This window comes from Salmo salar, chromosome 09 (genome assembly GCF_965601325.2).
Source record: "Salmo salar chromosome 09, fSalSal1, whole genome shotgun sequence".
NCBI classification, from domain to species: domain Eukaryota; kingdom Metazoa; phylum Chordata; class Actinopteri; order Salmoniformes; family Salmonidae; genus Salmo; species Salmo salar.
This window is the reverse complement of record NC_138299.1, coordinates 24,489,869-24,515,534: the sequence shown is the minus strand read 5'-3', so window position 1 is coordinate 24,515,534 and position 25,666 is coordinate 24,489,869. Positions and strand designations below refer to the sequence as shown.

General features: G+C 41.4%; 2 protein-coding genes across 3 annotated transcripts in view; both read right to left on the bottom strand.

Annotated features, from left to right (window-relative positions):
* LOC123744603 (inositol-tetrakisphosphate 1-kinase) overlaps positions 1-11,091 on the bottom strand; it is a 62,002-nt gene extending 50,911 nt beyond the window's left edge. Inside the window, exons 1-2 of one of the 2 annotated variants that reach the window (XM_045723498.2) lie at positions 10,712-11,091; positions 3,950-3,974 (exon numbers count right to left, since the gene is read on the bottom strand). The gene's annotated coding sequence lies outside the window, so the exon portion shown is untranslated. Of the gene's footprint in view, positions 1-3,949; positions 3,975-10,104; positions 10,287-10,711 lie in introns of those variants that run through there. The other variant, XM_045723499.2, reaches the window with a different exon arrangement.
* itpk1 (inositol 1,3,4-triphosphate 5/6 kinase) lies at positions 9,545-10,241 on the bottom strand. The gene is given in 1 exon segment (NM_001140858.2): positions 9,545-10,241. A coding segment is annotated over 1 exon segment (99 nt). The 5' UTR covers positions 10,200-10,241; the 3' UTR covers positions 9,545-10,100.
* Positions 11,092-25,666: the final 14,575 nt, after the last annotated feature.

The window sequence follows — 25,666 nt, the reverse complement described above, 5'->3', positions numbered from 1 at the left end:
TCGTATGTTTGAGAAAGTTGAATTATGACTTTGTTGTTTTTTAATTTTCCACTGGCTGTGTCCCATAGAAGTCAACTTCCTGACTGATGTCTTGAGATGTTGCTTCAATATATCCACATAATTTTCCTTTCTCATGATGCCATCTATTTTGTGAAGTGCACCAGTCCCTCCTGCAGCAAAGCACCCCCACAACATGATGCTGCCACCCCTGTGCTTCACGGTTGGGATGGTGTTCTTCGGCTTGCAAGCCTCCCCCTTTTTCCTCCAAACATAACAATGGTCATTAAGGCTAAACAGTTCTATTTTTGTTTCATCAGACCAGAGGACATTTCTCCAAAAAGTACGATCTTTGTCCCCATGTGCAGTTAGTCTGGCTTTTTATTAATGGCGGTTTTGGAGCAGTGGCTTCTTCCTTGCGGAGCGGCCTTTCAGGTTATGTCGATATAGGACTTGTTTTACTGTGGATATAGATACTTTTGTACCCGTTTCCTCCAGCATCTTCACAAGGTCCTTTGCTGTTGTTCTGGGATTGATTTGCAATTTTTGCACCAAAGTACGTTCATCTCTAGGGGACAGAACGCGTCTCCTTCCTGAGCGGTATGACGGCTGCGTGGTCCCATGGTGTTTATACTTGCGTACTATTGTTTGTACAGATGAACGTGGTACCTTCAGGTGTTTGGAAATTGCTCCCAAGGATGAATCAGAATTGTGGAGGTCTAAAATGTTTTTGTTTTTTTTCTGAGGTATTGGCTGATTTCTTTTGATTTTCCCATGATGTCAAGCAAAGAGGCACTGAGTTTGAAGGTAGGCCTTGAAATACATCCACAGGTACACCTCCTATTGACTCAAATGATGTCAATTAGCCTATCAGAAGCTTCTAAAGCCATGACATCGTTTTCTGTAATTTTCCAACCTGTTTACAGGCACAGTCAACTTAGTGTATGTAAACATCTGACCCACTGGAATTGTGGAACAGTGAAATAATCTGTCTGTCAACAATTGTTGGAAAAATTACTTGTGTCATGCACAAAGTAGATGTCCTAACCGACTTGCCAAAACTATAGTTTGTTAACAAGAACACTTGTTAACACTCCAATTTGTGGAGTGGTTGAAAAACGAGTTTTAATGACTCCAACCTAAGTGTATGTAAACCTACGAACTGTATGAATCAAGGTGACAGCTAGATGGTTATCAATATTAGTTATTTGTGTAGGCTGCTATCCTAATTGAAATAAAAATGTGATCCTTTTTTTGCCACGTTAGCTACCGCCATGGTCACAACCGTGATACCCAGTAAGAAGCACTTCAAGTCGGCAGGCACGTTAATACAACACCGGTACGTCGCTGGCTTATCAACACGTTGTGCAGCCCAATCAGCCACGCAAAACAATCTTGAGAGGCAATACATCTGCCCAATTAGCTGACTCATTTTCATACACCCACTCAGCAGCTACCTAGAGTGCCTTCGGAAAGTATTCAGACCCCTTGACTTTTCCACATTGTTATGTTACAGCCTTATTCTAAAATGTTATAATCTACACACAATACCCCATAATGACAAAGCGAAAACAGGTTTAGACATTTTTGCAAATGTATTAAAAAAAAATCTAAAAATGTAAATGCCTTATTTACATAATTATTCAGACCATTTGCTATGAGACTTTAAAATTGAGCTCGGGTGCATGCTGTTTCCATTGATCATCCTTGAGATGTTTCTGCAACTTGGAGTCCCACCTGTGGTAAATTCAATTGATTGGACTTAATTTGGAAAGGCACACACCTGTCTACATAAAGTCCCACAGTTGACAGTGCACGTCAGAGCAAAAACCAAGCCATGAGGTCAAAGGAATTGTCCATAGAGCTCCGAGACAGGATTGTGTCGAGGCACAGATCTGGGGAAGGGTACAAAAAAAAAATACTGCAGCAATTAAGGCCCCCCAAGAACACAGTGGCCTCCATCATTAAATTGAAAAGTTTGGAACCAACAAGACTTCCTAGAGCTGGCCACCCAGCCAAACTGAGCAATCGGGGGAGAAGGGCCATGGGTAAGGGAGGTGGCCAAGAACCCGATGGTCCCTCTGACAGAGCTCCAGAGTTCCTCTGTGGATATGGGAGAATCTTCTAGAAGGACAACCATCTCTGCAGCACTCCACCAATCAGGCCTTTATCATAGCGTGGCCAGAAGGAAGCCACTCCTCAGTAAAAGGCACATGACAGCCCGCTTGGAGTTTTCCAAAAGGCACCTATAGGACTCTCTGACCGAGAAACAAGATTCTCTGGTCTGATGAAACCAAGATTGAACTCTTTGGCCTGAATGCCAAGCGTCACGTATGGAGTTAAACTGGCACCATCCCTACGGTGAAGCATGGTGGCAGCATCATGCTGCGGTATGTTTTTCACTGGTAGGGACTGGGAGACTAGTCAGGATCGAGGTAAAGATGAACAGAGCGCTCAGGACCCAAGACTGGGGCGAAGGTTCAACTCCAACAGGACAACAACCCTGAGCACACAACCAAGACAACAAAGGAGTGGCTTCTGGACAAGTCTTTGAATGTCCTTGAGTGGCCCAGCCAGAGCCCGGACTTGAACCTGATCGAACATCTCTGGGGAGACCTGAAAATAGCTTTGCGACAACGCTCCCCATCCAACCTGAGAGTTTGAGAGGATCTGCAGAGGTATGTGAGAAACTCCCCAAATACAGGTGTGCCAAGCTTGTAGCGTCATACCCAAGACACAAGGCTGTAATCACTGCCAAAGGTACTCCAACAAAGTTGAGTAAAGGGTCTGAATACTTATGTAAATGTGATATTTCAGTTTTTTATAAATTAGCAAAAATGTCTAAAAACCTGTTTTTGCTTTGTCATTATGGGCTATTGTGTGTCGATTGAGAAAAAAAACTATTTAATACATTTTAGAATAAGGCTGTAACGTAATGTAAAATGTGGAAAAGGTCAAGGGGTCCGAACACTTTCCGAATGCACTGTATACTTGCACTGTCTGATAGGCCAGGCTCCTGGATGGATAAGTGGAGGAGGGTGGCTTACTGTGCTCATCAGTCTTGTTCTTCCCCCAGTGCTTCCTTTCTCCCCAAGGGTCACGTTAGAGTTAAGAAATCTGCATTTTGAACAACGCAAACCAATAAAATTGTGTCTTAAACCATTTATATTGTATTATATTCAAAGTATTTTTTTTTATTCAATGGAGTGATCAGGCTCCTGCAACTATAGTTTTCGTTCACAGAAAATACATGACTGCGACACATTTGGCAGAAAACAGCTATTTGGCTAGAAGCCACAAGTAAATGAGCTTAGCCTACAATGAAAAAGCCAGTCAATTCTTTGCAAAAACTCAGCACCGCCATTATATTTCTAATGTTTATCATAGAAAGAATGTAGCCAGCTACATTTCCTAAATGTTTTGCTTTAAGTTAATCGTAGATTTTACCAGAGAAAAGTAGGTTACATTGAGAAAAGTACCGGAGAAAAAAGTAGAGCGTTGTCTGAATTCTCACTCAAGTGGAGATGTAACTGAAGCACAATGAGTCTGATGCAGAGCAGAAAACAAAAACGCAGCTAAATATTTATGCATCTTTTATCCTGTGTGAAAGACGTAGAATTCTGCATTAATGTCCCCTCGAAACCCCTGCAAAATGAACCATGCCCCCTCTGCCTCATACAGTACAAACCAGCATAACACAACATTCTCTGGGCACAAACACCAGATCTCTGTCAGGCAACAGGAACAAATTATATGGCGTGTAAAAAAATAAAAAAATCTAGGGATAGGCTATTCCATCAGCATTATATTACCGATAAACCCTAAACTTTCCAAGCGTGTTGAAACCACGTGTTCCAGAAGCTTTTAATCTCCATTTTAAAAAAAAAAAGGTACAAATGTGTGAAAAAAAAGCGTACCCAATAATTTAGTTTATAAGTCTTATTGAACTTACCTGGACTACTTCTATTCCTCTTTTCCTGAAAGACAGATGAGAAGAAAAAATAAATCAAAATACATTCATTCATTATTTAAACATCAAAACGCGGAGGTGGTAAAGAGCGAGCACTGCCGCAACTCCAACAGATTAACCGGACACATCGGCAGACATTAAAACAAATTCACTTTCGCCTGCAGTGTTACATATTACAACAGAATGAAAAGACACCATTGTGTCACCACACACCAAAGTATGTTCTAGTGTTCTGTAGTGGCTCCCAATCACATGGGGAATCTCACACCATCAAAGGTTATGGACATCAAGGGCAGAGATGGCCAGCAAGGAAACCAAAATAGAAAGTGCATGCACCCCCCCCACCACTAAGAGTCCTGAGTCTGTCTCACAAAACATACTGACAATGGCATAGGGCTACTCAACTGTTCCACTTATGCATGTAGTGGATAATATTAAATGTAACAGACTTTGGCATTATTGTTTCAATTTAGCACACACGGTAAATCTTAATTCTGGGAATGTAAACCACAGTGGCATAACATTGAAGAATAGAATATGAATTTGTTACAGGAATTCATAAATATATCGCTGTTAAGGCTAAATAAGCTCCATCTGCTTTAGTCAGAGTCCAGGGACAGGGAATGTCTTTACTTTTGAAAGATTGTTTTTTACCCAAAGCGCAATCTAAAAAAAAAAATGGGTTGCCTGGCAACGTGCAGACAGCCAACAAGAGAAATCCTCAGTGGCGTTTGTGCAAGAGACTTCCAGCGGTTCTAACGTAATAAACCACAATGCTCCTCTAAAAGACTTGACAGTCTTTCAAATCCACCTCAGTCTGCCCAAACAAGCAAAAGTAGTATAAAAGTGGATGTTTTCCGTACTTATCAAAAACAATAGTGATCCAAATATCTTAGGAGTCGTCAAGTAGTGAACATGCAAGTCCAACTAATCTGAACATACAAACGTCGGTGAGAGCATGAACACTAGGCTACGCACAGTGTTTCCTATACATATATATTCTTAAGTGTTTTGGGTGTCCGTGGTGCCTCCCGCAGAATTTTTATGTAGCGTCCCAAATGGCGCAATGGTCTAAGGCACTGCATCGCAGTGCTAGCTGTGCCACTAGAGATTCTGGGTTCAAGTCCAGGCTCTGTCGCAACCAGCCGCGACCGGGAGACCCATGGGGCGGCACACAATTGGCCCAGCATCGTCCGGGTTAGGGGAGGGTTTGGCTGGCAGGGATGTCCTTGTCCCATCGCGCACTAGCGACTCCTGTGGCTGGCCGGGCGCAGTGCAAGCTGACACGGCAGGTTTACGGTGTTTCCTCTGACACATTGGTGCGGCTGCCTTCCGGGTTAAGTGGGCATTGTGTCAAGAAGCAATGCAGCATGGTTGAGACAAGACTAACTACCAATTGGATACCACGAAACTGGGGAGAAAAACAGAAGGAACAAAAATACATATACGTTTATGAAAAAGGAATGAGAAGCCCAGTTCTGGTGACTTTTTTTTTTTTTAAAAGGACATATTGCTCCCAAATGAAACATTATTCTGACAGCATCTAAAATATAATTTTCACCTCCAGAAATGAGCCCAATAACATATTGGTAAAAATTATTTTAACATATTGGACCATGCATATAGCCCAGCGGTAGGCAACCGCCCCAGGCACTTCATGTTTTTGATTGAACCGACCTGGAAGACCAGGTGTGTTGAATTTAGGCAATCACTGAACTGATCAATTAGCTCAGTTGGCCAGGTGTTGTGCCTAGTTGGAACAAAATCCTGCAATACCTGTGGCACTCCAGGAACAACAGGGTTGCCTTACCCTGATATAGCCTATGCATGGTCCCAATTCAAGCAATAAAAAAGGTACAAGTGGTGTGGTATATGGCCAATATACCACAGCTAAGTGCTGTTCTTAGGCATGCTTCTATTGTTTCAATAAAAGTGGTTCAATCTGTCAAGGCAGAGAGGTTAATGGGACATGTAGAAACCCACTGGGTTGATGGGAGCCATTGTCTAGATCAAATATTTCTCTATAATGAAAGCACGAGGTCCAAACGCAAACAGGAAGAGACATGGCATCTTCCACAGAGCTGGTGATATTAAAGTGCTGATGGGCCTCAGACTGGGTTCTCTGAGTGTGGGGTCCTCTCTCTATGAAGTTGAAATAGAGCATTGAATGAGACTACTAAAAGCATCGGAGGTTCACGTCACTCAATAGTAGGTAAAAATGGCCAACAAAAATAACCTAAAATAACACAGTTGCGCCCAGGTCACAGCCCCATGGTAACAGTAGAGCAGCCATTCACTGATTTACAACAATGTGGATATTTAATACTGCAGCTAGCACGTTTCATGGGGTGTGAATGGGGTCATTGGTTTCAGCCTAGCTCAGAGATAGGCAGCACTCTCATATTGTTGCCTGGTCCATGCGACGAAAGGAAAGGAGGGAAGATTAATAAGGCAAGCAGAGTTGCCAAGGCCAAGCTTTTTGTTTGGGCTTGACACACGAGGAAGTAGTTGATAGTGCAGGGTGATGTCAACTTTTAAATCGCTCTCCTACAAATCACACATTTAAACAAAGTCATACAAAAGCTCACGCGCACACACACAGTTAATGTTCACAACAAATTCTCCATCAAGCCAATAGGATGGCAGGATGGTGAGAGGTCAGGGGAATACTAGTCCAAAAAGAACAGATCTTTATTCCGTTCGCCTGTGTGTGCATCCAGAGTGAGAGATCCCCCTAACCCTGTCCTGACAGGAGGAAGTGACAGAGCTTCCCTTGTGTCCAGAGGCAGGTGGTCCAGACAGTCATTTCATTTCCCTAATAAAAGGTAAACAGTTCTGCCAGCTTATGGGCATTATTAAAGCAGGAGTCCTTTACGGCAACAGCGTCACCACACCTCATCTCTGACCAGCGGGGATCTCCCCACAACCAGCTGGCCCAGACAGCTCTCCAGGACCACCTCCATTTTGGAACACTCAGTGTCCCAGATGCACTCTTGTGAGGAGGGCTGAATAGAGTCTAGGCAGATGTTGGGGACAGACATACTCTACTGGCTGAAACAGACATTGATCTAACACTAATTACTGTGTGTCATAAACCTTTTAGGTGCATATGAAAATAAACGTGGTTAGTATATAACTTCAATTAAATACAGCAATTAGTGACTAGGAGACTGAGCCAATCTTGTTAATGTCTAAAACTACCAGAACTTGATTTCCCCTCATGTGGGTGAGCGTGGAGCTTACACCTAATGTGTAACACACCCAATGGTAATGTCAACACTGGAGAGCTAACTTTATAATTCCAATGTCACAGAAATACTGCAGTACAGTTGCATAGTGTCCTGCACTGTGTGCACGCAAATGAAAACACATTGTTTTTTACAATACAGGAACAGAAATAGATAACAAGGATGTTTCACCTTCTTCAAATAAGAAATTAATATTTTCCGAAGAAGCACATTGCAGGGAAAACCCACTACAAAAGAAGAACTAGGAGAGACAGAGCAGAATAGCTCACCTGTCATCAGATATGAGGTAAAAGTGTTTGCGTGACCGGATAATGAAACCAAACAGGAATTCCTAGACACATCTTCACTTTGTCAAACTGAAATTATACTCCAGGCCATTGACCGCAACATGAACTACAGCTAGCAGCAACCATGAAGGTTGAGTATGTTAGGCCAACGCCACCATGCACATTCCAAACCAACATTTCGTGGAGTAGACAGTACAGCAAGGAGGTAACCCGCGACCTAGTACTACATGAAACAACTTGTTCCTGTCACGTTCCTGAACTATATTTTCCATGAGAGTAGGCAAGACGCGTAACATTTGATTGTTCCTACAAGTAATCCAAGCCCATCCTTGGCCTACACACACCATACATAACAGCACCTCCCCACCCTATAGCCTACATATTACACCTGAGCAATCCTCCAGAGGAAATATTTTGGTTGGAGTGTTAGGAAGAGATTAAAAATGTTTGGTGGATTACATCGTCGTAATCTGTGCTGGCTCAATCAGGTTGCTTATCAGCCCCCTTGTGAGGTGAAAATCCATTCAGAGTTCGTACACAGTGTCAAGACAAATTCAAGGACTTTAATTACTTTTTCAAGCATTAATATGCAAGCATCCATTTGTAATAGTTCCTATTATGAAATTGTTTCTAGTTCCCAACAGATGGCAGTATATCACCACAACCACAAAAAATAAAATAAACATACTATTCATCACTACCTTGCATGTTCTACTCAATAATACGTGTTTCACTACTTATTTACCCCAAGTTTGGGAACCACTGTACTACTAACCTCTCTCCCTGGTTGCTTCAACACTTCCTCTCTCTGTGTATCTCCTTTGCCTCCTTCATTGCAGCCTGACTCACCACTGTCTGTCTCACTACTCTCTATAAAGAAAAGGTATTTGTGTTATGAGAACTTATAGTACCCCATCTTTTGATTATAGCTAGCTTAAATTTCAGTTAAATGCTCCTGCTGAGGTCAGGCTCCGTTCAACGTTAGCTTCTAACTTCCTCCTTCTAATCAGCCAAAGGTATTTTATTTAACTAGGCAAGTCTGTAAATAAGAATTTGTTCTTCACTATGACGGCCTAGGAACAGTGGGTTAACTGCCTTGTTCAGGGGCAGAATGACAGATTTTTACCTTGTCGGCTCGGGGATTCGATACAGCAACCTTTTGGTTACTGGCCCAACGCTCTAACCACTAGGCTACCTGCCGCCTTGTCTCTAACCAGTAATGACATCATTCACGAGGCAGGCTGAGGCGATAACTTTGGGTGAATGAATAAAGTTGTTGGCAATCAGCTTTGAAATCAGCTTATTTTGAGTTATGGAGTTATCACAAAGTGCTAGGGTAGTGAATTGATGTTAGCGTTAGCTGTCAGCTAGAAAATAAAGTTAGCCTACAAAGCTGGAAACTAAAGGCATCTTCTTCCATTGTAAAGGTTCTAGCTAGTATGGACATTGTTTTGCGAACAGTTTTAATCTTTTGCATGCATGTCACATTACTCAAGTGTGTTAGCTCCCAACTCATGCTGCACATAAGTTAACATGATGCAGCCCAGACTCCCAGTGCAGGCTAGCAATGAGTAAATGGAGAAGAAACGGTGCGCACTATATTAAGTCGGCTGCACTGATAGACTGACTTGGTCCTTGAGACACATTTGACAGAACTACCGAAAGTAACAAATTATAGTACCGAAACGTTTTTAATTTTCTAGTATCAAAAAAAAAAGTTTCAGTATAGCGTGCAACACTAAACACAGGAGAGTAAAAGGCAGGTGGATGGATACCACATCTAACATGATACTGAGTCAACCATGAAAAGGACAAATTTAAATATGCCTCTTAAAAGGATACAGGTCACAGAGAGCATGGGATTAATGAGATGACAGTTAAAACCCATCATTTCTAAAACATAACCGACAGCCACTTATTTACTCCGCCAATCAATCACTAAATCTGATTGATTTTGGTTGCCCGAAGATTATGATCACTTAGCCGAAAATTCTAAGTAGCTTTTTTCACAAAACCAGAAAGAAAACTGACTAATGAAATTATTTTCAAATGTTTTTATTTATTGTTCATAACCTGCCCAACGGGCAACCTCACAGCAGGCTCGAGTTGCTCAAGTCACTACAATCCCTGTGATTGTTTCCTACAGAAAAATGCAGTCTCTTCAGAGACACTGAGAAATGCACTTGGCCTATCACTTGTCCCCAACAGTGCTCCAAAACGGCCAGCAGACACTGTTACATGATAGATGCAAATTGAGCTCGAGCTCACACTGAATTTATGTAATATCCTCTTCAATTAATGTTCAAAATGTGTACTCCTCCAAAATATAATCAGTTAAAACAAGAAATGATGGATGCAACACTTGGTTCTTGAGGTCATAATACAATAGTAGCGCCATTTGGGCACATTTAAAGAAGTGATTACCCATGTTTTTAAGACTGGATATTTGTAACAAATAGCTACACCACTACTAGTACTAGCTACTACAATGTATCTCGCACCAGATTGCTGGCTGTATCCCTCCAGGACTGTAACTACTGTACAGTAGACTGAAATGTAACCACCAGTAGCTACATTGTTGTCAGCACATACAGTAGCCTACCTGCACAAATCAGCAAAGGCCTGAAAATTCAGCTTCTTCATCTTCTTCTCGCTGAGCCAGTAACCCACTCTTCTGCCTTTCAAAAAAGTCTGCATCTCCACCTCGCGTGTTCACAATCCAGAAGTTACGGTCGAATCAACCTGGACACTGGCGAAAACAGGAAACTGTCGTCCCACACGAACCTAGAGGGGAGGGAGAAATGACTTTGTATTTCGTATTAGCCTGGCCATGTGAGGAAACGGGACGTACTAACTTAGCTAGTTAGCCATAACCAATAAGATGACTCGCAAGCTGCAACGTCTCTAGCTAGCAGTAGCAAACTAGTAGTTATAGCCATAACAATGATGTCTAACTAGCTAAACTTATCTGAATTTTAAATGACTGTTAACTACCTAAACGAACATTTACCAAAAGCCCCCCATAGTCTCTTCGGAAATGCAGCTAGCCTAACGTTAATTTCTAGAGATGCGCCACATAAAGCAAGGCATTACTTAGCTTGTGGTTTCTAAATACATTCACTAGGATGATGACAAAGCTCGAGGAGGAGCAAATACACAGCAAATTCTCTGAATAAATCCATAAAAAGTTAAATAAAATGTATAGCTACCAGCTAGCACGTGTCCTCTTTGAATTTCACCTAGCTAGTTAGCTAGCCTGATAGCTAGCTGTCCATTCCCCGTTCGGCTGGTTGTTCATGCTGAAGTGGTGACCAAGCACTGCACGGAGATCTTTTCTCCGATTTCACCTGACTGCGTACTCACACTCTCGAATAGAGCTCCTTTATGTAGCCCTAAACAACTATGCATACCGTTAGCTAGCTTGCTGGGGAGATTATAAGGACACAGTTGACGCTTAAACCGACAGCCAAACTTTACCCTAATTTTAATGAATTCTGACATAAAATATCGGTTGTCAAGCGTGTCCTTATAGCCTTCATGAGCATGAACACGATGTAAACCATATGTCATGGCCGTCTCAGTCACCAGACCCATTTTAACACGTATGGGAGTTTCTGGAGCGGCGCCCGGGACAGCGTTTTCCACAACACACTATGATGATGGAATTTCTAGTGGAAGAATGGCGTTTCATCTCTCCAATAGAGTTCCAGACACGTGTATAATCTATGCTAAGGTGCATTGAAGCTGTTCTGGCTCGTGGTGGCCCAACACCCTAAAACACTTTATGTTGATGTTTCTTTTATTTAGGCAGATACCTGTATATCATTAATATACAAAAATTAAATACAAGTTTTTAAAAAATGGACGTAGCAACTGAGGATTCTAGTTTTAAAGGCAGGTGTTGGGGGAAGTTGAGACATTCCGTCCAGATAGAATGGGCTTCATTATAACATTTGACTTGTTTTTCAGTGGTAGTAAGAATATTACCAACGGAATGGGTGGAGTAAAAGGCCAGCAACAATCGGTATTATTGAGAGACCCATGAAATGACACCATATATACATTCTACAGACCCTAGTGAGTATTCCCTGTAATACCTTTACTGCGGCACCCAGAACTGTTTTTGTTCTATAAGCCAATATGTATTCCAAATACAATGATTCGCATTGTGGCAAATGGAATGGGTGTTGTAAAAGGCCTGCAACATTTTATTCAAAGCCCCATGAAATGACACCATACAGTATATACATTCTACAGACCCTACTGAGTACTCCCCAACCCACTTTTACATCGGCACAAATAATCGTTTTTCCTGTAGTGCTATTTGTACAGTTTCGTGTCCAGACACCCCATTTTAACACAGTAAAAGGCCATCAACATTTAGTATTATTCAAAGTCCCATGAAAAAACACCATATATAGATTCTACTGACCCTACTGAGTCTCAACCCCACTTTTACATCAAATCAAATTTTATTAGTCACATGCGCTTAATACACCTTACAGTGAAATGCTTACTTACGAGCTCCTAACTAACAATGCAGTTAAAAAAAATATGGATAAGAATAAGAAAGAAAAGTAACAAGTAATTCAAAAGCAGCAGTAAAATAACAATAGCCAGACTATATACAGGGGGGTACCAGTACAGAGTCAATGTGCGGGGGCACCGGTTAGTTGAGGTAACATGTACATGTAGGTAGAGTTATTAAAGTGACTATGCATAGATGATAACAACAGAGTAGCAGCGGTGTAAAAGGGGGGGGGGGGGGCAATGCAAATAGTCTGGGTAGCCATTTGATTAGATGTTCAGGAGTCTTATGGCTTGGGGGTAGAAGCTGTTTAGAAACCTCTTGGACCTAGACTTGGCGCTCCGGTACCGCTTGCAGTGCGGTAGCAGAGAGAACAGTCTATGACTAGGGTGGCTGGAGTCTTTGACCATTTTTTGGGCCTTCCTCTGACACCGAGAGGTCCTGGATGGCAGGAAGTTTGGCCCCAGTGATGTACTGGGCCGTTCGTACTACCCTCTGTAGTGCCTTGCTGTCGGAGGCCAAGCAGTTGCCATACTAGGCAGTGATGCAACCAGTCAGGATGCTCTCGATGGTGTAGCTGTAGAACCTTTTGAGGATCTGAGGACCCATGCCAAATCTTTTCAGTATCCTGAGGGGGAATAGGTGTTGTCGTGCCCTCTTCACGACTATCTTGGTGTGCTTGGACCATGTTAGTTTGTTGGTAATGTGGACACCAAGGAACTTGAAGCTCTCAACCTGCTCCACTGCAGCCCTGTCGATGAGAATGTGGGCATGCTCAGTCCTCTTTTTCCTGTAGTCCACAATAATCTCCTTTATCTTGATCACGTTGAGGGAGAGGTTGTTGTCCTGGTACCACACTGCCGGGTCTCTGACCTCCTCCCTATAGGCTGTCTCGTTGTTGTCAGTGATCAGGCAGGCCTACCACTGTTGTGTCATCGGCAAACTTAATGATGGTGTTGTGCTTGGCCGTGCAGTCATGAGTGAACAGGGAGTACAGGAGGGGACTGAGCATGCACCCCTGAGGGGCCCCTGTGTTGAGGATCAGCGTGGCGGGTGTGTTGTTACCTACCCTTACTACCTGGGGGCAGTCCGTCAGGAAGTCCAGGATCCAGTTGCAGAGGGAGAGAGGCGTTTAATCCCAGGGTCCTTAGCTTACTGATGAGCTTTGAGGGCACTATAGTGTTGAATGCTGAGCTGTAGTCAATGAATAGCATTCTCACGTAGGTGTTCCTTTTGTCCAGATGGGAAAGGGCAGTGTGGAGTGCAATAGAGATTGCAACATCTGTGGATCTGTTGGAGCGGTATGCAAATTGGAGTGGGTCTAGGGTTTCGGCACATAGAATAGTTTTTTCTCTATAAGCCTATATGTAATTTATAGGGCTGGTGGGTATTTACACAACAGTCATTTACACCACAGTCATCCAATAAATAACTGCATATATAGACTCTTACCCTACATCAATAGGTTCTGTAGAATGTGATGTTCTTTACATTAATTTACTTAAGCTCCAAACATTTATCAATGTGTGCCACCTTATATTATGCATCTTATATAAAGTAGTAATTGTCTTTAGTTTAGATTTTTTGTAACATTATTTGAAGATTATGCACTATGGAAAGCTGCAAAAATTTGTGATTTCGTATCATACACATTGTTTCAAGGCAAAATTGGAAGACCGGAAGTGTCAATGTTCCTGCAATGACGCTAATCTTTTCCAGTGTGCGGTCAAACACTTAAAAGACACACCCTCGTCCACTTACCCTCGCCTTATGCCCTTGGGGTAATCTCCCGTAGCCATCTGGGTGGGTGGTCCAAATGATTAGCCAAGCAAGGGAAGTTTACAATGTAAGCCCCTCAGCCCTCGTTTTTAGTCGGCTTTGCGAGTATACAATTATGGTCAGTCCGGGCAGTGTTGCCAACTCCTCAGTAAGGAAAGTAGCTATTGGCTGTCCTAAAAGTTGCTAAATGACATCATCAACTAATTTGCCATGTGCATGTAATTGTGATGGACGCTGTAGGAGAGAGGAATAACGTCGTGGGAGAGACGAAAAGTGAGTAAAAAACACCCTAAATATGTTTAGAACTACAAATGAACTTCTGTCGATTATTGTTTTTTTTAATGTCACAATTCCAACCTTCCTCCTTTATCCGGGCTTGGGACCGGCAAAAGTGACCCAAAAGAGACACTCTGGCGGAGTTACTTCGTTTTTTATTTTATTGTGCATTTTTTTGTTTAGTTTTTTACATTTACATCCCGCCCTGAATGTAAGCCAGGGCGGGATCAGCCAGCGGCGGCTTCCCGCATGCGCGATTCATTTGCAGTCTGGACGCGGAGGGGTGAACATCTCCTGCTCTGACTGCAGCTGGGAGGGACTGCTGCGCAAGGACTGGGCTGCCTGTGAGTGCTTTGGGATGGGGGTGGGGCCCACGGCAGCACACGCTGCTCGTTGAGAAGAGTAAGAACGAAGAGTAAGAACGATACGTGCTTTCACATTAGACTCTCCAAAAGTCTCCAATAACACCAGAAAAAGTCGCTAGATTTGTCGCTAGTCGCTTTTTTGAAAATGTGTCGCTAGAGGGGTCTAAATACTTGCTAAATATAGCGACAAAGTCGCTAAGTTGGCAACACTGACTCCTGGGCCTGAAACTCCCCTTAATTCAATTTGCGACTATTGTACATCCGCTAAGAAAAGTCCTCGAAAACTTAAATGCAAATAAGTTAGACATTTTCATACAATGTAAAAACTAAATATGTTTTTGTTTGGTTATCTTTTGGAAATTGTAGAAATAAAACATTTTCCTTCCTCAGACGTTCCAGCTAGGCAGGCTAACGTTAGTTAGCTAATTAATTTGCTAGCGCTCATACAGTAGGCGTATATTAATAATGATATATTTAATATAAGTAGACATGCACTCGGTGGCTTAAAACACGATCATCGCGGGATGAACGAGAGATGAATTTCCAGCCAAGGGTGGTCCATTTAAAAATCATTCCTTTTTTTATTTTGTGTCGATGATTTGTATTTATTTAAAAAAATATATTAACAACAAATCAATACAGGAAGTACATGAGGGAGCACAAGTATATATGGATAATATACAATGGACAATTGAGCTAGGGGGTACAATAAATATCACATTACACAAGGACCATAAGGGACATACATACACTTATAATTCTAACAGCTTTTTTGTTAGTAGAGTATTTAATTGTTTTAAAATACAGTTCAATTTCTTTTTGTAGGGTAAGAAAATTCGTTTTTTTGTTTGTAAATTTACATTTGTGAATATGAAATTTGGCCAAAAGAATAATGAAATGAATTACATAAAAATGTTTCAGCTTATTCCTATCGTAGGTAAAGAATCCAAGCAGTACATCTCTCCACAATAGTGTAAAACCTTCATAAATGTGTTCAATTATAAATCTACTGATGTCTTGCCACAGTTTTCTTACATGAATACAATGCCAAAAAGATGCAACACTGTTTCTGGGTGGTCATTACAAAAGGAGCAATTTGAGTTGATGTTTTCCTTCAACTTCTTCATATAGTGGTTGGCAGGATAATATTTATGAATAATTTTAAAGGAAACATCCGTTATTTTGTTAACAAGTATTTATGTGTGTGGCAAAAAAAAATAAAAAGATCCTTCCTCCCACGCCCTGCAAGTATATACTCGTCAGACGTCATGAAACGTCATCAGAAGTGTCTACTTAATTGGTGTGTGTTTGGGCCGCAAACATGGAGTACACTCGCAAACTCGACTAAATACGAGGGCTGAGGGCCTTACGTTGCTAACTTCCCTTGCTTGGCTAATTATTTGGACCGCCCACCCAAGATGGCGACGGGGATTCCCCAATGATATAAGGCGAGGGTAAGTGGACGAGGGTGTCTTTTGAGTTTGAACCGGAGCCTAGGATTCTGGCACTACCATTGCGCCATCTGCTGGTAAAACATTTTTCAAATGTGAAGCTGATTGTCTGTCAAGCACTAGAGGGCAGTGCATCTACAGGTCAGGTTAGATACAATTTCCTTTGTCCAAAGGATTTAAAAGGTTCCTGGATATGGCTTTCAACTCAAGAAAGTGTACATTGTATGCAAATAAAGAAATCATGATCACAGACTTTGGCATTATCAATTGTTGGCCCAAGTTAATGGATGCATGAAATAGTCAAAGTTGTCAGCAATAGGTTTGAGTGTTTACAAATGTAAGAATGAATTTCATTCACAACATTCAAGAGACTCAGACTGTGTTGCAAAGTCTGTATATGAGGAATATGCATATTAAACCTGTGATTCAAGTATTTGTAAGTCTGACCACTCATAACATGGTTCATGCTTTTCAGAGCCCTCCTTTTGTCAACAGACATCTCAGGTGAGCATGTGGACATTAATTACCTTACCCACCTCTAGACTTCTTATTCGGCGAGGGTTAACGGCGATACTCATCCAATTTATGTTGCATTACCGCCATCAACTAGACTGGGCTATAAATCCATTATACTGTAAACAACAAACAAAAAAATATGCACTCATTAAAACTCACCACCCTATTCCACTATTTAACCCTATTGGTCCCTACCCTAGGCCAATGGCACACCTTCCACTTCACATGACTCTCCCTCACTCACTTCCATTTCACCTCCAGCACTCAGCCTGGCGTACTGCTCACTCTGTTTGTACTTGCCAGCAGTCTTCTTCACACCCCATCTCCCTTTCTATCGCCATCTTCATCAAATTCAACCTCTGTTTTCCTCATTCTCTTCGAAGCCTTCTTCCTCACAGCTGAATCTCCTGCAGCTTAGGTAAAGGCAGTAAGTCCCCACACTCATAAGAGGTTCCTGTGGTTCCCACTTGTCTCTGTAGCCTTTTTCCACTCAACCGTCCCCACAAAATCCATGTTCCTGGATCCACCCCTACCTCTAGGAGTCTGATTTATTAGGCAGATCTACCTCCTGACTTAACACTGGAAGATTCTCAGTTGGTTTTGCTGGACTCTCCTTTCCTCCTTTTGAACAAGGTCAAAGGTAAGTTAGATGATTCTCCTTATCCACTAGCACATCAGGCAAATTATGTTTACAGAGGAATCCCAAAATACATGTGTAAAGTGGTAAACATTAATTTAGCTAGTTGTGCAAGATATTTTATAGATACAAGAATCTTAAATGTGTGCATGTTTTTTGTTGTTGTTGACAAAACAACATCTGATTCAAAGGGAGTGTGCCAGATTTTAAAACACTGAGAGCACCTGTGTATCCTCTGCTGAAGGCGGCAATCAAGGAGAGCAGAAAGTTCCTCCTTTTAACGAATTTACACTTATCGGTTTCCGGGTCACGGACAGAGTAGAGGAGAACAAAAGAGTCGAGGAGAGGACAGACATTTTCCAATTGAGAATCTCCCACTGTCACGGATGGATTAGCATCATAGGCCTACTGTATTTCTTGCCAGCATTTATTTTTATTACATGGTGACCACTTCTATGAAGTCAACCAGACATGCAACAAGAATCTGGGTTAGGTACTGTCCTGTTTAAAATAATAATGAAGCCGCTTGTATATAATCATGAAACAAACACAGGGGAGTATCATTGCAATTAAGTGCAGTACAAAGGAATTAAGTTACTAGACGTTACAATTGTATGACTTCACATGGCCAACGTTGCAGTTACAAGTTGGCTGCAGTGCAAATAGCCTGCAAAATCTTTGTTCTATCGGCTGTTGCAGACTCGCAGTGTCTTGCAAACCATTTCTCTCGCCACGTAAGTAGCTACTACTACTAGCAAGTAAGTAGATGTCATTTCAAATAGCTAGTTATCTCCAAATACTACTATAAAGATTACAGCGAAACCTGCTTCCAGGCTAAACCTTGAATGATAGCTAGCTAACTAGAATCATTAGTTTTAATTTGTCTGATGGAATGTTTTGAATAATCCCAGCATAGTTGACGGTTATTTTGTTTCAATCACTCAGGGTGAGATGGCTAACTAGCAAATCGAGAAGGGGTGCAATTAGGTCTTTCTATAAACTAGGGTAGGCCAACCAGTGAGGATTTCCGACACTGGACAATTTGTTACAGCTGTTAAAACCTCTCTAGGGTATGTATCGTCCCACCTACTCAACAGCCAGTGGAATCCCGTGGCGCGTTATTCAAATACCTTAGAAATGCTATTACTTCAATTTCTCTAACATATGACTATTTTACACCATTTTAAAGACAAGACTCTCGTTAATCTAACCACACTGTCCAATTTCAAAAAGGCTTTACAACGAAAGCAAAACATTAGATTATGTCAGCAGAGTACCCAGCCAGAAATAATCAGACACCCATTTTTCAAGCTAGCATATAATGTCACATAAACCCAAACCACAGCTAAATGCAGCACTAACCTTTGATGATCTTCATCAGATGACAATCCTAGGACATTATGTTATACAATACATGCATGTTTTGTTCAATCAAGTTCATATTTATATCAAAAACCAGCTTTTTACATTAGCATGTGACGTTCAGAACTAGCATACCCACCGCAAACTTCCGGTGAATTTACTAAATTACTCACGATAAACGTTCACAAAAAACATAACAATTATTTTAAGAATTATAGATACAGAACTCCTTTATGCAATCGCTATGTCCGATTTTAAAATAGCTTTTCGGCAAAAGCACATTTTGCAATATTCTGAGTAGATAGCCCGGCCATCACAGGCTAGCTATTTAGACACCCACCAAGTTTGGCCCTCACCAAACTCCGATTTACTATTAGAAAAATTGGATTACCTTTGCTGTTCTTCGTCAGAATGCACTCCCAGGACTTCTACTTCAATAACAAATGTTGGTTTGGTTCAAAATAATCCATAGTTACGTTCAAATATCCTCTGTTTTGTTCGTACGTTCAAGACACTATCCGAAGGGTGACGCGCCCGACGCGTTTCGTGACAAAAAAATTCTAAATATTCCATTACCGTACTTCGAAGCATGTCAACCGCTGTTTAAAATCAATTTTTATGCGATTTTTCTCGTAAAAAAGCGATAATATTCCGACTGGGAAACCCTGTTTTCGTTCAGACAAAAAATCTAAAATGGACTCTTCTCGTGCATGCGTGCCCGTCTCATTGTTCTCTGATCGACCACTATCCAAATGCGCTACTGTTTTTCAGCAATGGGCTGCAAAGTCATCATTCAACGTTCTGTCGCCTTCTGAGAGCCTATGGGAGCCGTAGGAAGTGTCACGTTACAGCAGAGATCCTCAGTTTTCAATAAAGAGTGTAGAAGGCCAAGAAATGGTCAGAGAGGGCACTTCCTGTAAGGAATCTTCTCAGGTTTTTGCCTGCCATATGAGTTCTGTTATCCTCACAGACACCATTCAAACAGTTTTATAAACTTTAGGGTGTTTTCTATCCAAAGCCAATAATTATATGCATATTCTAGTTTCTGGGCAGTAGTAATAACCAGATTAAATCGGGTACGTTTTTTATCCGGCCGTGCAAATACTGCCCCTACCCTAGAGAGGTTAAGTCATTGACAATAATCAGCATTTTTTTCCACATGTCATTACATTAAGGAGGCTCATAGCTACTGTATATTCAATCAAATTCACGAGTTTGTCCAAAATCATGTGACATAAAACATTACTTTTCTGTTCTTGCATTTATGGCAGTGTACATGATCATATATTAAGCATAAATCAGTTAAACTTGACATTGAACCCTATAAGAATCCTGGATCTAGCTGTTGGACATTTCGTGTCTCCTTATGTTATGCTGGGTGAGTTTTCATGGACACACAAATCCAAAATAATATATGCGATTGCAAAATCAAATGCCTCTAACTAAGAGTCCCCTTACCTTGACACTTATAACCATATCCCTAGCGAATTGAGGTTGATTATTTGTTGTCTGCTTGATTTACAGTACTTAGATTTAACAAAGAAAACATCAAGGTAATGTGTTCGGATTGGACACGGAGTCTACTGTGCTCAAGTGTGTAACTCGACTGGGATAGACTATTGTTCAACACCCAACTCTATTCCTATTAATTATTCTGCATATAATGACACATTCTATAGCCTATTTGGCTTATTCACAATATGATCTGGTAATGAAATAACATGACAAATACATTTTGTTTTCCATGTTACACCTGCAATTTAAACAATACAGGGGCTTGAAGCAGCTTATTTGGAGCTCAGAAATTAAAGTAGTGGTATAGGCCTACCTTGAAAATAAGACATTTCCTCAATTTGGTGTTTGAAAAGTCCTTATAATTATTGTTGCCAATTTAGAAGTTCTCATGCTCCCTTATATCTGTGCATTTTTATTTTATATTTTTTATCCGTTTTTGTGAGCGATGTTGCCACTCGTTTGTTTTATGTCCCTTCAATTGAAGGCTGTTGCACTAAAACTATGTGCGGTTATTATGAGGACGACATCTAATGTTGGATTCAGTTTGGCTTTCCACACAAATCCTTCCATCAAAAAAGGAACCTGTTTTTTGGTCACTTTCTCATTATGAAAACAGCGACGGTGAGATTAATGCTATTACCGCTATTCATGGCTTTATTACAGTATGCCTGCGTTGGCCACTTAGGCTACAGAAAAATCGCCATGCATGCATCCAATCTATTTAGTCAGGCAATGTCCACATTATTCTCACATATTTTAGAATATAATAGTTTGAATATCAATGCATTGGCAAGGCCTAAAAAAATGCATTATTCTTAATGGTAATAGCCTACTTTTTGGCAGGAGGGTGGAGTTCTACATTAGGCCCTATATGTACAATTATAAACTGGGTGGTTCGAGCCCTGAATGCTGATTGGATGACAGACGTGGTATATCAGACCGTACACCACTGTATGACTGTCACACCCCGATTGGTTTCACCTGTCTTTGTGCTTGTCTCCACCCCCCTCCAGGTGTCACCCATCTTCCCAATTATCCCCTGAGCATTTATACCCGTGTTCTGTCTGTTCCCAGTTTGTCTTGTCTTACCAGCGTGCGTTCCCGTTTCTCAAGTGTTTGTTTCCTAGTTTTCCTGGTTCTGACCATTCTGCCTGCCCTGACCCTGTCTGCCAGCCTGTACCTGCCTGACTCTGACCTGATTATGACCCTCTGCCTGCCCTGACCCCGATTTATAACTAATTATTGATAACTGTACTATCCGCCTCCTGTGTCTGCATCTAGGTCATGTCCTGATGACAAAACATTTAGTTTTACTGCTCTAATTACGTTGTTAACCAGTTTGTAATTAGTAATAAGGCTCCTCTGGGGTTTGTGATATATGGCCAATATACCACGACAAAGGGCTGTGTCCAGGCACTCCGCGTTGCGCCAAAAACAGCCCCTAGCCGTGGTATATTGGCCATATACCACACCTCCGCGGGCCTTATTGCTTAATTTTGTAATTTATACAACTGTATAACAGAGGTCCTTGAAAAATTTAAATTTAAGTGCTTGAAAAAGTCCCTGAAAGACCTTGAATTTGACTTGCCATCTCTGTGCATTCAAATTTCCATCGCTAAAATGCAATTGTGTTTGTTGTCAGTTTATGACTGCAAATACCATAACCCCACTGGCACCTGTTGAATTCAGAGCATGTAACAAATAAAATGTTATTTGATTTGATCATGGGACACTGTTCACATCAGCAAACCCCTCGTCCACACGATGCCATACACACTGGGATTCATCCGTGAAGAGCACACTTCTCCAGCGTGACTTTGAAGGCGAGCATTTGCACACTGAAGTGCAGTCAGGTCAAAGTCCTGATGAGGATGAGCACGCAGATGAGCTTCTCTGAGACGGTTTCTGACAGTTTGTACAGAAATTATTCAGTTGTGCACAGTGGCTGTAACGTGTACGCTAAGAATTCGGTAGCAAGTACAGGGAGTGAATTTAATAAATAACAGAACATCAAACAAGAGTAGCGTACAGACATAAAACGCCTAGGGAAAGAACCAAAGGGAGTGACAGATATAGGGGAGGTAATCAGGAAGGTGATGGAGTCCAGGTGAGTCTCATGAAGCTCAGGTGCGTGTAATGATGGTGGCAGGTGTGCGAAATAATGAGTAAACTGGCGACTAGCGCCCGAGAGGGGGAGAGGGACTGTCAATCCACAGTCCAGCTATACACTGGCTCAAATCAGCTGATGTTAGGACTTAGACAAGTTGTAAATTCGACAAGTACTGATATTGTATCATATAATAGCACTCACAGCCTACCAAGAAAACAAAATCTTAGACATTTATGGTCTGTTTACATATATTTTAGAGGCTATTTATACAGAACCCGTATAAACTATTTTTAATTATTACATGATTTTAGGTTGACTATGATTCCATTTGTTCTGATACCCCATGCCTTTTATTTCCTGCATAAGTAATTGTGACTATGGCACGTGAAGCTGCTCATCACTCTTCTAGTGTTGATTTCCTTACTTCCACCACATGGTCTCTGCCAGAAAAATGTATCTATTTGTGTAGTAGGTATTTGAGTGGATTTTTATTTTGTTCCAAGCATGTCCGTGGACGAGGAGCACACTGTTACCATAAAATACTTTATTTCTGGAAGACGAGGCGTATGCAGTGTTGGCTGGAAGTGATCCAGATAATTGTACCTATCCTCAGGTGAAGATGCTGCCTGTAGTGTATTCCACGCAGAGTCGCATTAGTAGATACCAAGACTGTTCTCAGGGCAGGCCTGGTTGCAGCTAGATATTTTCGAGTCGCATCGGGACAATTTTAGCTAACCATTACACATTTCATAACCTTAACCTAATTCTCCTAACTTGCTATGTAAGATCTCCCTGTTATGAAAAGCCACTCCCGCTAGTCAAACCCGGCTGACCTGCCCTGAGAGCATTGTGAGAATCGACTAATGCAATAAAGAGTGTAAAAAAGGCCGTCCTACTCCTCTCCTCTCTACCTAACTTCCCATCACAGTCCCTTCAGTTTCCTTTAAGTCCCGTTAGTTTGGCTGCTCAGCCTACCTTAGTTATCCCTCACTCATCATAGTCCTGCAATTCCCAACCCATCAGAGCGTTTGGAAATGCGCATCTGGACACTGCACCCTCCCACTCAGGTTAGAGTGTTATTGTCGTCGAAGGGAGAAGACGCATCTTCCTGGGGACTTTTTATTGTTGACAGTAACACGAATGTCTGAATGTTGTGCGTGCATAGACATTTAAGTTGCAGGGGGGTTTATTGGGGTTTTTACATGCTGTGTAATAATAGGTAATTACCACTAATTACTTACTGTACTTTGATAGCTTTCAGACATATGTTCTACTGTATGGCTGTTACTATTCTTTAATGTTAGAGTTGCCAATACTGCTTTGCCTATTGTTTATGGTATGTAGTATTATTCCGTACTGCCATAAGTGTTATTGCATTAGTTGCTTTTGTAGAAGTGGTTTAATTGTTGTATTGGTATGCAGTCTTTTGCATGCACACGCTACCACAGCGTTTTCCATAGTGACCTTTATTAAGGTGTTTTATTAAGCTGCCATGGGCGAGCTTAGAGTCATCACAGACAAATCTTGGAGCTTGCTCATGCACAGAGTAATTTACGACCTTGTGGCACCAGGGAAGATCTGAGGTCTTAGCATGGCAGATTCTCACCCAAGGCTGGAGAGAGAGGGTGCCATAAATCTTGACCCTTTGTCAATCCAAGTAATTCATTTCTCTCTCTATCTCCAAATGGTGAATGTTTAAGTTTATGATGCTGTGTTTATATCCCTTTATAGACATGCCCTAAGTGTAATGCCATTAGCCATGTATTAATTTACATATATGTATATTGCATAGTTATAACCCTTAACTAATGCTATTTACATGTGTGCATATCTTGGTCTTATAGAACCACAACAATAAGTTTCCAAATCATTCGGATTACCACAATCATATAAACATCTTCAAAGGAAACAGCTGTGTCTGTGTGTGGTCGTGACTATCAAGAGTGCAGTGATGGGCTTCAATAACATGTTCCAACCGGACAGCACTATAGAGGACAGAACCAAACCAATCAGTTATAAGTATATAGCGGGTGAGGGTATTCACAGCCGACCGCTCAGACGGGTGAGGGCATACCAGCCAATCGTTTTTACTTGGTCCTTGTAGTCGGATTTAGTGACCAACAGTTTTTTACATGGTCCATAATTTCTCCAGATTTAGGGACCAATAGTTCTTACAAAGAGTAATCCACAACCAGATAACTACCTGCCACTAACTCCAGATACAGTGTGGCCTTTTGTGTGTCCTTATACATGTCATATTGTGTTACAGGGATATGTGAAGAGACAGGCTATTTTTGCCTGCAACACACCTGCTGGGCTATGCCTTGCCTGCACCAACCATTGCCATGATGGGCATCTTTGAGCTCTACACAAAAAAGGTATGAACCTGATGCAAAGGGACATTATTCACAAATGCCAGTTATGCAAACAATAATAGCGGTCTGGTAGCTAGCTGTTATTTACATTTCCATACTCATTGTAGGACAAGGTATTTTTTTTGTGCGGGGCATATTGCTTATTTGCATTTTTTGTTTGTCATGTAGGAATTTCCACTGTGACTGGCAAGTTTAAGTGCCAGCTGAAGTCTCCTATTTTCCCATCTACCCCTCAGTCATGTCTTCCTGACAGCTGAACATTGATGACTGATTTCCTCTGTCCTTTTCCCTTTGCAGGGCAAAGACCAACAAAACATTAAAAACCAATACAATCACAACTTCCATGGCTGTTTCTGTACCTGTGACAGACCTTACCCAGACACTGATGATCAGATGTGGGTTTCATTCCAGCCGTTATGCACCATTCACTTTCTCCATCACAATTGATGAATGAATGTTTTATTTCTGTCTGAATCATACGCTTTGTTGATATGCTAGATCTCTAGGATTCAGTTAGTGTGTTGTTGAAAGAATGATGGCTATGTCATTCTAAATCACAAAACACTGTGTCATGGTCTTTATATTTCCCATAAGGTTAATGAGGATATGATTCAGTGTATCATCACTGAGGACTGGTATCATCCCAGGGTATGTATCGGGCTAACATCATGATTGTTGTCAGTTCTCTTTCAAGATCTAAACTATGTTAGCCGAGATAATGGTTTTGGTACAAAGACAGGAATGATTACTCCTCCTTGACCATGTGGGCCTCTCTGTAACAGCACTTAGGTTGTATGGTGGAAAAGACTGAGGAGATGGAGTGTGAGACCTGTATGAGCAAAGCCCCCTTCCTTTGGACCTACTTCGCCCACTTAGCAGGTGTGTTATTATTCCTCCCACTGACAGAGAGTGCTAGGGATCCAGAGCTCTGGGCTTGGGTTACAAAAAACACCAACCATAAATGAGTACTGCTTTTTAAATCTCTTGCCCCTAGCTAACTAAAGATTGGAGATAACGGTACTGTTCATTCATTCATTCAGTTGAGAGAATGCCAAAAGTGTGCAAAGCTATCATCAAGGCTACTTTGTTTAACACTTTTTTTGGTTGCTACATGATTACATATTTGTTATTTCATAGTTTTGATGTCTTCACTATTACTCTACAATGTAGAAAATAGTACAAATAAAGAAAAACCCTTGAATGAGTAGGTGTGTCCAAACGTTTGACTTATACTGTACATATATAAATAA